Source organism: Anser cygnoides, chromosome 3 (assembly GCF_040182565.1).
Source record: "Anser cygnoides isolate HZ-2024a breed goose chromosome 3, Taihu_goose_T2T_genome, whole genome shotgun sequence".
In the NCBI taxonomy this organism is placed as follows: Eukaryota; Metazoa; Chordata; class Aves; order Anseriformes; family Anatidae; genus Anser; species Anser cygnoides.
In genome coordinates, this window is record NC_089875.1 from 121,824,938 (window position 1) to 121,836,356 (window position 11,419).

General features: G+C 61.6%; 1 protein-coding gene across 2 annotated transcripts; it reads right to left on the reverse strand.

The window, feature by feature from the left end:
• Positions 1 to 534: 534 nt before the first annotated feature.
• Positions 535 to 11,331, reverse strand: CCDC25 (coiled-coil domain containing 25). 2 transcript variants are annotated; one of them, XM_048079360.2, is made up of 9 exons: positions 11,111 to 11,254; positions 8,221 to 8,268; positions 7,641 to 7,680; positions 5,939 to 5,990; positions 5,527 to 5,602; positions 4,840 to 4,943; positions 3,587 to 3,789; positions 2,439 to 2,484; positions 535 to 1,462 (listed from the first exon to the last, which is right to left on the reverse strand). In XM_048079360.2, exons 1-9 carry the CDS (start codon positions 11,133 to 11,135, stop codon positions 1,433 to 1,435), a joined length of 624 nt encoding a protein of 207 aa, XP_047935317.1. In that variant the 5' UTR covers positions 11,136 to 11,254; the 3' UTR covers positions 535 to 1,432. The 2 variants fall into 2 exon arrangements, with proteins under 2 accessions (XP_047935317.1, XP_047935316.2); XM_048079359.2 differs by lacking the exons at positions 7,641 to 7,680; positions 8,221 to 8,268 and having other exon boundaries at positions 11,111 to 11,331.
• Between the last annotated feature and the right edge of the window lie 88 nt (positions 11,332 to 11,419).

Genomic DNA, 11,419 nt, shown 5'->3' on the forward strand with positions numbered 1-11,419 from the left:
AGCGAGCGGAGCGGAGCTGAGCTGCCGCCAGCAGGCCTGCGGCGCCTTTCTTCTCACCCCGGCGGGGAGCGAAAGGAAAGACAAACAGAGCTGGGAGGGATTGCAAACACCCCTGCCGCCACCACCACTACCACCCCGGCTGGGAAATTCGGACAGCAGCACGAAAAGGAGCAAGGGGAGACAAACAAGGAGGGGATGGGGGAGAGGCTGGCTCCTCGGAGCCCTCCCGGGGACACCCAAGGGCTGGGGGGAGCGCAGGGGTCCGTGGGTGCTGCCGAGCCCGCAGGGAGCTCCCCTGCCCTGAGCAGAGAGGGGATGGGGGCTGCCTGCACCCCCAGCCCCGCTCCAGGGCAGGAGGAGGACGCCCCGAGGCAGCAGGGGCAGGGTGCACAACACAACGAGGTCAGGCAGCGGCGCGGGGAAGGGAGACGCTGCCTCTGCACGACCTCCGCGGGGCCTCCAGCTTCACGCAGCCCGAGGAGAACTCCCCGGACACGGCTCTGCCCTTCCTCAGAGCAGACACTCACCTTCGGGCAGGTTTTACCGGCACGGTACGAATTTAATCATGACATATACACAGGCGCCGCGCCGACGACCGCGACCGCTTCGTACAGACTCGCCCACCAAACCTTACAGAGAGCTCTGAGCGGGACGGGCTCAGACACCGCACAAAACTCCACTCCTCTGCGTCAGCTTCTCCCTGCGGAGAAGTGTTCCGGGGAACAGCCCAGAAATAAAGCGTAATTAAGAAAAATACCACGCCGTGGGGCTATCCCCAGGCACGTAGCGCAGCCCCGGTACTGTGCTCAGGTAGGCTGCAACACCAGCCGAGCTCAGAGCCTTCATTCGTAGCCCTGTATTTAACGAGCAGCTACAAACGGCCAGGTTGGCCCTGCAAAGCAGCTGTCAGCCCGTCAAAATTTACACACCCCAGTTTCAGAGGGATCCCCCCACCCCCAGGGAGAGAAGGGTTGTGCAGTCAGCAGCGGGGTTTTGGGGCTCGTGTACGCAGCAGTGACCCCAAACTCCTGCTTCTGCCCCACCGGGCTGCCAGGGCGGCAGGGAGACAGAACAATTTGTCTCCTCCTTTCTTAAATCTCCCGGGATTAAAAGCTACAGCAACCCCTTCCCTAGAATAAACATCGCTGCCTTCGTAGGGCTGATGCTCGGTTCTGCCTCCTTCCACCCACGGCCCTGACGAGGAGAGGTCAGTGCAGGCACGGAGATCTTCTCCCTCCAGAAGCTGTCCGCGGCTCAGAGCTGGTCGGGATGCCGGGAGAACCGGCCAGGTTCTGAAGAAACGGGGTCAGAGTTCGCTTTTTTTTTTTTTGGTTGTTTTGTTGCGTGTTTTTTTTTTGGTGTTCTTAGCGACGGTGAGTTATTGAGACATCCCAAACCACCTCGCACTTGAGAAAGGAGCGAGAGGCTTTATTTACATAAAGTCGTCTGAATCGTTGCCATCCTGTGGGAAGAAAGAGAAGCAGGACGGTTGCGCACAAACGGAAAACGGCGAAGCGGTGCGTTCAGCAGGATGGCAGGTTTGCCATTTCTCCTGGACTCCTGCCCTCTCGGCACAAACACCGCGAAATCGGAGCAGACAAACAGCCGGGAGCGGCCCTGGAGTGGGAACAGCCCTGAGCGAGGCTCCGTGTTGTGAAACAGCAGCGGCTGTTTGCTGATCCCTGGAGGAAGCAGGGGTCGGGCTCACCCCAGCAGCCCCAGGATGCCAGCCAGGAGGAAAAAAAATCAGGGATTCCTGAAAGCCACATCCTCCTCTAACGGGGAGTTAGGGACGAGGAGGCAAAAAATGGATTTTAAGCTGAGGGTCACCGGGATGAGCTCCAAGATCTCCTTGCCGAGGACCCCCCCCAGGTGGGAAGGCGCACACGAGGCAGACCTCAGGCCACGCAGTGCACGCCAGGACCTCTTCCGAACCAGAGCCCCCCTCGGACCCAGCTCGCTTCCCTCCTGCTGGCCCCTGCTCCCTCCCCGAGCCGTTGCCCTGGTAGCTCCAGCTGGTTTCTCGTCAGAACCGCGCGTTCTCCACCTCCGCTAAAGCAGCGAGGCGGCGCGTGCAGGTTCTCTGCCCTTCGGGAGAGCCCCCTGCTCGCGTTTCGGGTCGCTCCCCAACAGCCTGCGAGGCCAGAGCCTGACTTAAAGCTCCTCCTGTTCCTCCTCTTGGGCGGGAAGGGGATTAAGGGGGACTTTGAGCACATCCCCAGCGGCGCAGGCTCCCCCCGGGTGACCCAGGAGCAGCAGGGCCCCCTCAGAAAAGCGAGGGGAGAGGCAGTGTCCTTCAACGGGAAGGGGCAGGGGAGCTGTGCTCTGCCACGCAGGAGGCACTGGAAGCGGGCCGCAATGCGGGAGCTGCCCTGCCCCAACCCCGCATTGAATTTCAGCCGTCCGCAAGGTTTCTGTGGGCATCGGTCGGCTCCTACCTGATTGGAGGACATGTTCTCAGCCTTCATTAACGACGAGTAGCTCCTGAAAGGAAAAATCACATTATCTTACAGGATACGTTTCCAAAACCCACTGACAGAGGCATTTTGATAAAATGGGATCGAGTACCAGAAAAGCAATCCGTTTTTCCTTTCCAAATTCAGCCAGGCTGGACCGAATATTTGCTTATCTTGTCCTCTTCGGGTAATTAAAGCAACCGGAGAAAGCGCATGTGCTATGCAGACTCATTCTCCGCAGCCTCTGCGGCTTTGTCCAGAACCCACCAGCTAAATCATATCGGGAGGCAGAAAACCCTTTGCTTTGGGGGTGGTGAAGAGGCAGCTCCAGAGAAAAGCTCAGCAGGAAGGCAGAGCCCTTCCTCAGTAGCACGGATGTGCTCCGCTGCTAATTTCTCCTCATTTAGTGCCCTGCTGCTAGTTTCTCCTGGTTTAGTTTGCGTCTCTAAACCCTTTCTGATCTTTCCGCGCGTTGAATCCTCGAGTTTTTCGAATTCCAGTCTCGTTATCACTCACACACAAACAACAGCCTTCAAAGCAAGCCTTCGGGGCCGGCCGGCCGGCACGTCCCGCTCTGCACGGGGCAGGCAGGAATTGGGGGCGGGGGGGGAAAACGAGATCCAAACATTGCCACACGTTTGGTTGCTGGATGGCAGAAAGGTCAACGCGACATTTCAGAGCGCGTCCTGGGCTTAAAGGCGATGGTTTGCAGGGGAGAGCTGAGGATTCAGGCGCTTTTCCCGACACTGGGGATGCAGCAGGAGGCTGGGCGGCCCTACCTACGGCTCGGGGCTTTCCGCGGCTCACGCAAAGCTGGAGGGCGGCGAGGCTGCTCCCACCCCGCAGAGGGAGACAAGCGGCTCGCCCAATTTCCCTCGAGCTAGCAACAGATTTCGAAAGGCGCGGCTCCTTTCTGTTAACAATGGCTTCCCATCCAAGTTTATTTTAGGCCAAAAAAGGGGGAAACGCGTTCATTGTATAGACAAAGGAAACCACCGGGCCATGCAGACATCGCTGCAGCAGGTCAGCTGAGCGCTGAGTAAGGCTGCGCCAACGATTAAACAAACCGCTGAGCCGTGACCGTCTCCCAGCGCTGGTGAAAAGTGCTGGCACCGCGATTTATCACTCACCGAAGCTCTTCCAGCTCTTTCTTCTTCTTCATCTCTTCCTTCTCCTTCCGCTTCATCTCTTGGATCTGGGCTTTCTTCTCGTTCCTCTCCTCTCTGTCGCGGGCTTCCTTCTCGGCAGCCAGGTCTGGGAAGCGCTCCACTTTGGTCTTCTCGAGCCGGTTCAGGATCTCGTTCACCTTCTTCTCCACCATCAGCATTTTCACCTGGGGAGCGCAAAAAGAACCGCCATCCTCACAGAAAAAAAAGAAAAACCCTTTCGTTCTGGCACTCGGCCGACGGGCAGAAAACGCCCCGCGTCCACTTCACCCGTGGCCGAGCCCTGCACAAACGGGCGCTCGGGAAAAGCCCCGCCACCCCGTCCCACGCAGCAGGCTGTGTGACAGCGAAACGAGGCCGTTGTGCAGGAGCGCACGACTAACAGGCACGAGCGCCGCGAAGCACAGCGGCGTGACTAATTCGCCTTCCTGGCGCGGGGCCTCGACCACGGGGCCAGGAGACGAGAGCGGGCCCCTGCCGATTCCTGAGGTGGCGGCAGCAGGTCTCTGCGGACCACGAGGGGAAGAGAACATCACACGCTGCCAGCTCTGCGCTCTGCAGGGGGTTCTGCATTTCCTGCCCTGCTGCAGACTTGTTTTGGTCAGCCATCGGCAGCTCTGGAGAGCTTTCTATCCCAGCAGCCGTGGATTTAGGCACAGCATTACCTGGGGCCACCAGCTCAGGCTTGGGGATAGCTTGGTACGTTGGCTGGACCCTACGGAGCTCAGCAGCTCTGCTTTGTCACAGGTTTAACAACTGCGGAGGGAGCTCTGGGGTGAGACCGCCCTCGAAGCAGAGACAGCAAAGCCAGAGACAGCCATGACCGCACTGCTGCTGGAGAGCTGATCCGACCGACTGCTCACGGGCAGGCTCCTCAGGGACGACGTCGGCGGAGATAAACCCAAGGCGAGAGCACAGACTGACGCGGGTGCCACTGGGCATTAGCGGAGACGTCACCCACACCGCGCTGCTCTTTGGGGACATCCCGGACAGGCCTCACGGCCACAGGCGTCACCTCGCCGTGCTGAGGCGAGGCTCAGCCACGGATTCTCACTTCAGGTACGTCCAAACACGCCCCGAGATCTCTCTCACGCTTCAGGAAGTAGATCATTCCCTCGCTTCGGAGCAAACGCTGAGGCCAAGGCACCCAGCTGCCGACAGGGAAGCGTCGCAGCCTGCCGCCAGGCTGCCCTCCCTGGCCTGCAGCGAACACTCACATCCTTCTGCCTGTGAAAGCCGATCTGCCCCACATCCATGTCCGCGGTCTTCTTCAGGTTAGTCCACGGCGTGTACACCACGTTGACGTTGTTCATCTTGCAGCCTAGGAAGGAGGAGGGAGAGAAAGGAAGGAGACGTCGTCGGCCCCCTGCCGAAAGCAGATTTAAAGTCCTCCGGGTGAACGCAGCCGCCGACGGTTATTCCCGTCCCGCCCGTCACTAACTAGGCAAGGAAAGAAGGAAAAGGAGAGGTCCTTGCAGCGCCCCGGTGAAAAGAGAAGGCGGCCACACCACCGCTGGCTGCGGTAAGAGGAGCGCTGCAGGCAGGGCTAACGAGCTCCAGATGGAGCCCCCGTCCCCGCCAGAGGAGCGAGCGCTGGGGAAGGGGGGCCCCAAGGCGCTGGGAGAGAGGCGGCTGCGAGGCCTCTGGCTCCGAGAGCAGCGCGGGGGCACGAACAGCAACGGCAGAGGTTTCGAACCCCTCCTTCTGGAAGCGTAAACGGGCAGCCCCGGCAGCTGTACGCGGCACCTGCCTCCCGTAAGAGCAGCACGAGCTTGGCAGAGGACGGCAGAGCAGGAGCTTGGCGACCACTCGATCCAAAATAACCTCCCCCCACCCCGCAGCGTGGAGCAGAAGCACAAACGCCTCCCACCCAGCTCCAAGAGACGTCCCGGGCGCAGCGGTACCTTGGATGCTGTTAGCCTTCACGAGGTGGGCGCAGTCTATCAGAACTTCCTTCGGGATGTCCTCCACCGTCTGCCCCTGCCACAGAGGGAGGCGCCGTCAGCGGCTTGCCGCGGAGCACGAGGGGCTTCGGGGACCGAGGGGCACCCGAAGACCCACCACGGCCAGGCCGCGATGCTCCGTGAGCACACCCAGACCTCCTGCGCTCCCTGTTTTACAGATTTTTGGAGTTTTCCACGTTGTTTTTAAGGAGGCTTGAAGCACGGCTCTGCTCTGCTTCCCTCGAAGGGCTTTAGCAGCTCACGTGAGCGAGGAGGGTCCTCGCGCAGGGCTCGCTGCGGGGTGGGACTGTGCAGCCCCCGGGCAGGTGAACGCTAACCAGGGCCTTTTAAAACCCGCGCGCCGGGGGCTCACCTTGTGCAAGCGGAGGTACACGTGGGCAGAGGAGAGCTTATCCACGTGAAACCTACAAAATAAAACAAAACAAACGCATTTAGCAGGAGGTAAGAGACGGCAGTCGCCCGCCCTGAAGGACACCGCAAGGCAGTCAGAGCTTCTCCTCCTAGGGACACCGTTCGCCTTGATGCGAGGCCGAAAAAATTAAAACAAAAGTCCTTCCCCCCCCCACCTCTTCTTACTGAAAACGCTGCCCCACGTGCAGGACGAGCCCTCCAGCACCAACACGTGAGCTCTCCCCCGTGCTTTCTGAGCCTCCTGCTCCCATTCCGCTGCGCCCCTGCTAAGGAGAAGCACATCTAAAATGTGCCAGACGCGGTTAGGAGAAACAACTCCCAGGCAAGCTCCACAGCAGGACCTGCGCATTTCCCTGAGGCGGACCGAGGGCACCGAAAACTCACCGCGGGTGATGCTGGTGTGAGCCGTAAAACGCCAAAGGGACGGGAAAAGAAAACTTTGGTGGCTCAGGCAGTTTGAGGGCTGGTCTCAAGGCCACTCCTAAGTAACGGCGTAGACATACCCTAAGTTATCTAGCGATATAAAAGGTATGAGACAGAATGTTGATGTGATCCTGCTAGAACACCACGTTACTCAGCCCAAGAAAGATTTCTTCTGCTGGAGAAGAAAATTCTCCCGTGCCGGTTAGCTTCCTGCTGACAAAGTGTCCCCGCAGCGCACGTTAGCTACCAGGCTGTCACACAGAGGGGAGGCACAAGCACGGGCGGCAGCTCCAGTTCCACCACGATGCCTGAACTCCTCCTGGCGAAGGCCTCTTTCAAGAGCCAGAAGTGCAATCCTGATTCAACCCCGATTTCAGTCTTGACTGAAAGGTGATTCTTGCGAGAAACCGAGAGCAGCAGCTGCAACACGCCTGGGCTGCCCAGCCGTGCCCAGAGCAGGATGGCTTTGCATAAAAATCTCACAAACCTCATCTAGGAGACCTACGGCCAGCAGAGATGCCGCCACCAGCTGCCAGCGGGAGGGGGAAACCCCCCTTTCTCCTTTCTGCCGAGCCAAACGTGAACCGAAACCAGGCCACGAACGTCTGGGCGCTTCCTGTCGCCTGCCCGAGCCGCTCACGGCGGGTCTGAGGCCAGCAGCTTCGGCTTTTACTTGTCAGGAGGCAAAAGGCCCAAATCCCCTGCTCCTGCTCTCTGCCTCAGCCCCCTGAGGCTGCAGGACGGGCCCGCGGTGACACCGAGCACACGCAGAGGGACAGACAGCAGCGTTCCCCAGGCACGGCATTTACTGCTGCCCAAAAACCTTCCACCTCCGTCCCCAGGTTCCTCCGTGATTTCAGCCTCACGTGTTTCTGTTTCCGCTCCCCCCGTCCCCCGTCGGCTTTCTGGGCCCGCCGCCTGCCCTCGTCCGCACGCGGAGATTTCCGGAGCTGCTCCCTTCGAAGCACCCCGGGGGGCCCTTCCCGTTTATCCGCGCCCGTTTCCCAGGCGCAAGGAAACGAAAATCAGCACCAAACGGCGCCCCGGCACCCGTCCGTGGCTCTGCCGCAACCCACGGGGGCCACCCCGCCCCCCGGGGACTGCAGTGAAACGACCGCACAGCCCCGGGGAAGGGGCGACCGCGGCACCCATGGGAGCCCGAGGGTGGTGCTGCGATCCCTCAGCAGCACCGGGGGGCGGCTCGCTTCGGCGGTACCCACCAGATGTCTTCGGGCCAGCCGTACTTGATGAGGTCTTCATCTGCGGGAACAAAAGCGGCACCGAATCCGTCAACGAGCCGCAGCGCCCGCCGAGGCCCCACGGGAGGAGAAACCAGCCGCGATGGAGCAGGGGCAGAGAGGGGCTCCGGCACGGGAACCGCCGCGGGGGCGAGGCTGAGGATCCCCCAACCTCCCGCCCCCGTTTCAGCGGTTTTCCGTGACGTTTCTCCAGCTGTGCGGGGAGACTTTTAGGGAAAGCCCTCGAAAACAGCCGGAGGAGCGCTCTTCGCCCCCTGATTTGAAGCGAGCCCCGTCTGCCTCCAGGCAGCCCGCTTTTCACCTCGCTTAGTTTTCAGGAGCGGCCGAAGCCTCGCTTACTCCACCGAGAGGATTTACGAGGTCTGCCTGCCCTAACTAACAGCAACCCGGCGGATTGCAGAGGGGTGAATCGCAATAACCCGCGGGAGCGGACGAGGTTTCGAGCAACACACCGCAGCCATCGGGCCCCAAACGCCCCCGGGAACCCCAAACCTACCTTCAGGCACCCTCCCGCCCCCCCCCCTGCTTTCGGCACACTTACTTTCGTACTTATCCTTTCCCATGTAAATGGTGTAAACGGCAGGAGCAGCTGGGGGACAGAAAGGAAAACAGGTCAGGAGGGGCTCGGGCAGGCCCCGGGGTCAGGGATCAGACCGAGAGCCGCTTCCGAAAACCCCAGGAGCACACCGCCAACGTCCCTCGGGGAGCCCGGGAGGGTTCATTTTTTTTTTTTTATTTTTTTACACTTCTGTTGAGCTCGAGCGGTGCCGCGCCGAAATTGGGCCTCCCCTGCCACGGACCCGCGGGTTTGAGCGGGAGGGGACGCGGCGCGGCTGCACGCGCCCTGCGATTCCCCCGCGTTTTCTTCTCGTCGACGTCGCGGGACGGAGAAAAATCCCCAACGCAGGTGACCGAAACCGCCCCCAAACGCCGGCCTCGGAGAGCGCGCCGTCGGCTCCGGCGTTTCCAGAGGCAGCAAAAGGGAAACCGCCTCGCTAGGTGGGACGGCTTGGGTCCCGAGCCGCCCGCCGGTCCTGTTCTTTTTGGGGGCGTTTGTACCCAAAATGCGGCGTCGGCGGCGCGACGGCCAGACAGAGCTCCTCAAACGACACCGGCTGCCATTTTAATTGCGTTCAGCAAAACTATAACAGCGTCGTACGGCCGGGGGAGTCAGCGGGGGGAAAAAAACCCGCTCCGGGCACGCGGGAAGGGGAGGCCAGGGGAGCGAGAGCTCGCCGCGGGCACAGGCACGACACAAACGTGAAAGGAAAACGCTCGGGAACGAAGTTTTGGGAGCAGGAACTTGGCGAGAACGCCGCCCACGCCGCCGAGAGAGCGGGGGGGCACAGAAGGGCCACGACTGAACGCGATCCGGCTCCCAGCGAACCGCACGGGGCCCCCCCGGCCGCTGCGTCGGGCCCTGCGGGAGCCATTGTGTTCCCCTGGGGACCTGCTCGGCCCAGTGCGGCCCAGTTGAGACCAGCGGAGACCAGTTTGGTGCGGCGCAGCCCGGTTTGAGCCAGTTTAATTGCAGCGGAACCCAGTTGAGCTCGATTTAACCCGGTGAAGCCCAGCACAGCGCCAATTCGCCCAGTTTAGCCCGGTAAAGCCCAGTATGACAGGTCCAACTGAGACCAGTTCAGCCTCGTTCAGCCCACTTCGGCCCAGTTCAGCCCCGTTTGGCCCGGTTCGGCCCAGTTCAGCCCGGTTCAGCCCAGTAAAGCCCGGTAACGCCCGGTACAGTCCAGTTCAGCCCAATAAAGCCCAGTTCAGCCCGGTAAAGCCCAGTAAAGCCCACTTCAGCCCGGAAAAGCCTGGTTCGGCCCAGTAACGCCCGGTTCGGCCCGGTTCAGCCCGGTTCGGACCGATTGGGACCGGAAGAGCCCGGTTCAGCCTGGAAGAGCCCAGTAAAGCCCGGTTCAGCCCGGTCTGGCCCAGTAGAGCCCAATTCAGCCCAGTAAAGCCCGGTAACGCCCAGTTCGGCCCAGTTCAGCCCAGTAATAGCCAGTTTGGCCCAGTAACGCCCAGAAAAGCCCGGTTCAGCCCGGTTCAGCCCAGTAAAACCCGGTAACACCCGGTTCAGCCCAGTAACACCCAGTTCTGCCTAGTAACGCCCGGTAAAGCCCGGTTCAGCCCAGAAAAGCCCACTCAAGACCGGTTCGGCCCAGAAAAGCCCGCTTCAGCCCAGAAAAGCCCAGTCAAGCCCGGTTCATCCCGGTAACGCCCGGAAAAGCCCGGTTCATCCCGGAAAAGCCCAGTAACACCCGGTTCAGCCCGGAAAAGCCCGGTTCGGCCCGTAAAAGCCCTGTAAAGCCCAATTCAGCCCGGAAAAGTCCGGTTCAGCCCGGTAACGCCTGGTTCGGACCAGAAAAGCCCAGTAAAGCCCGGGAAAGCCCGGTCTGGCCCAGTAGAGCCCGATTCAGCCCAGAAAAGCCCGGTTCAGCCTGGTTCGGCCCGGAAGAGCCCAGTAAAGCCCGCTTCATCCCAGTTCGGCCCGGTCGTAGAGCCCGATTCAGCCCACTCAAGCCCGGTAAGCTCGCCCAGCTCTGCCCAGTAACGCCCAGTTCAGTCTGGTTCAGCCCGGAAAAGCCCAGTAAAGCCTTGTTCGGCCTGGTTCAGCCCGGAAAAGCCCGCTTCAGCCCGGAAAAGCCCAGTCAAGCCCGGTTCAGCCCGGAAAAGCCCAGTCAAGCCCTGTAACTCCCGGTTCGGCTCAGTAACACCCGGTTCAGCCCAGTAACGCCCGGTAAAGCCCGGATCAGCCCGGAAAAGCCCGGTAACGCCCGGTTCAGCCTGATAACAGCCGGTTCAGCCCAGTAAAGCCCGATAACGCCCGGTTCGGCCCGGCTCGGCCCAGTAAAGCCCGGCTCGGCCCAGTAAAGCCCGGCTCGGCCCAGTAAAGCCCAGTAACGCCCGGCTCGGCCCAGTAAAGCCCAGTAACGCCCGGCTCGGCCCAGAAAAGCCCAGTAAAGCCCGGCTCGGCCCAGAAAAGCCCAGTAAAGCCCGGCTCGGCCCAGAAAAGCCCGGTAAAGCCCGGTTCGGCCCGGAAAAGCCCACTCAAGCCGGGTTCAGCCCGGTTCGGCCCAGAAAAGCCCAGTAAAGCCTGGTTCGGCCCGGTTCAGCCCGGAAAAGCCCGCTTCAGCCCGGAAAAGCCCAGTCAAGCCCGGTTCAGCCTGGAAAAGCCCGCTTCAGCCCGGAAAAGCCCACTCAAGCCCAGTTCAGCCCGGAAAAGCCCGCTTCAGCGCGGTTTGGCACGGTTCAGCCTGGAAAAGCCCAGTAACGCCCGGTTCAGCCCGGAAAAGCCCAGTAAAGCCCGGTTCGGCCCAGTAACACCGGGTTCGGCCCGGAAAAGCCCGGTTCGGCCCCGTTCAGTCCGGTTCGGCCCAGTAACGCCCGGTTCGGCCCGGTAAAGCCCGTGCCGGCCCCGCGCTCACCGCCGGAGGTGAAGTAGAACACCATGGCAGCGCCGCCGCCGCCGCCGCCCGCTTCCTCCAGCTCCTACCGACGGGGGCCGGAAGCGAGCAGCGCGCAGGCGCGCGGCGCGACGCCGCATGCGCAGTGCGGTGCCGGAGGAGTTGCTCTGCGCCGTACGCATGCGCCGCCTGGCTGGGATCGTGAAGCCGGAGAGAGGGTTGCGCATGCGCACAGCGGGAGGGCAGGACCGGGCAAGGGGTGTTGGGGGGCAGCTGTGCGCATGCGCGGCTGCCTGTGATCGGGCAGCGGAGTGCTGCGCGGTGACAGCA

Excerpts from the sequence above, each read along its gene's own strand:
- CCDC25 (XM_048079359.2), bottom strand. The coding sequence starts at position 11,316 with ATGCGCAACCCTCTCTCCGGCTTCACGATCCCAGCCAGGCGGCGCATG. Across the intron at positions 4,944-5,526 it reads GAAGGCTAACAGCATCCAAG|GCTGCAAGATGAACAACGTC; the intron begins GTACCGCTGCGC and ends CCTCCTTCCTAG. Across the intron at positions 1,463-2,438 it reads AGAACATGTCCTCCAATCAG|GATGGCAACGATTCAGACGA; the intron begins GTAGGAGCCGAC and ends TTCTTCCCACAG.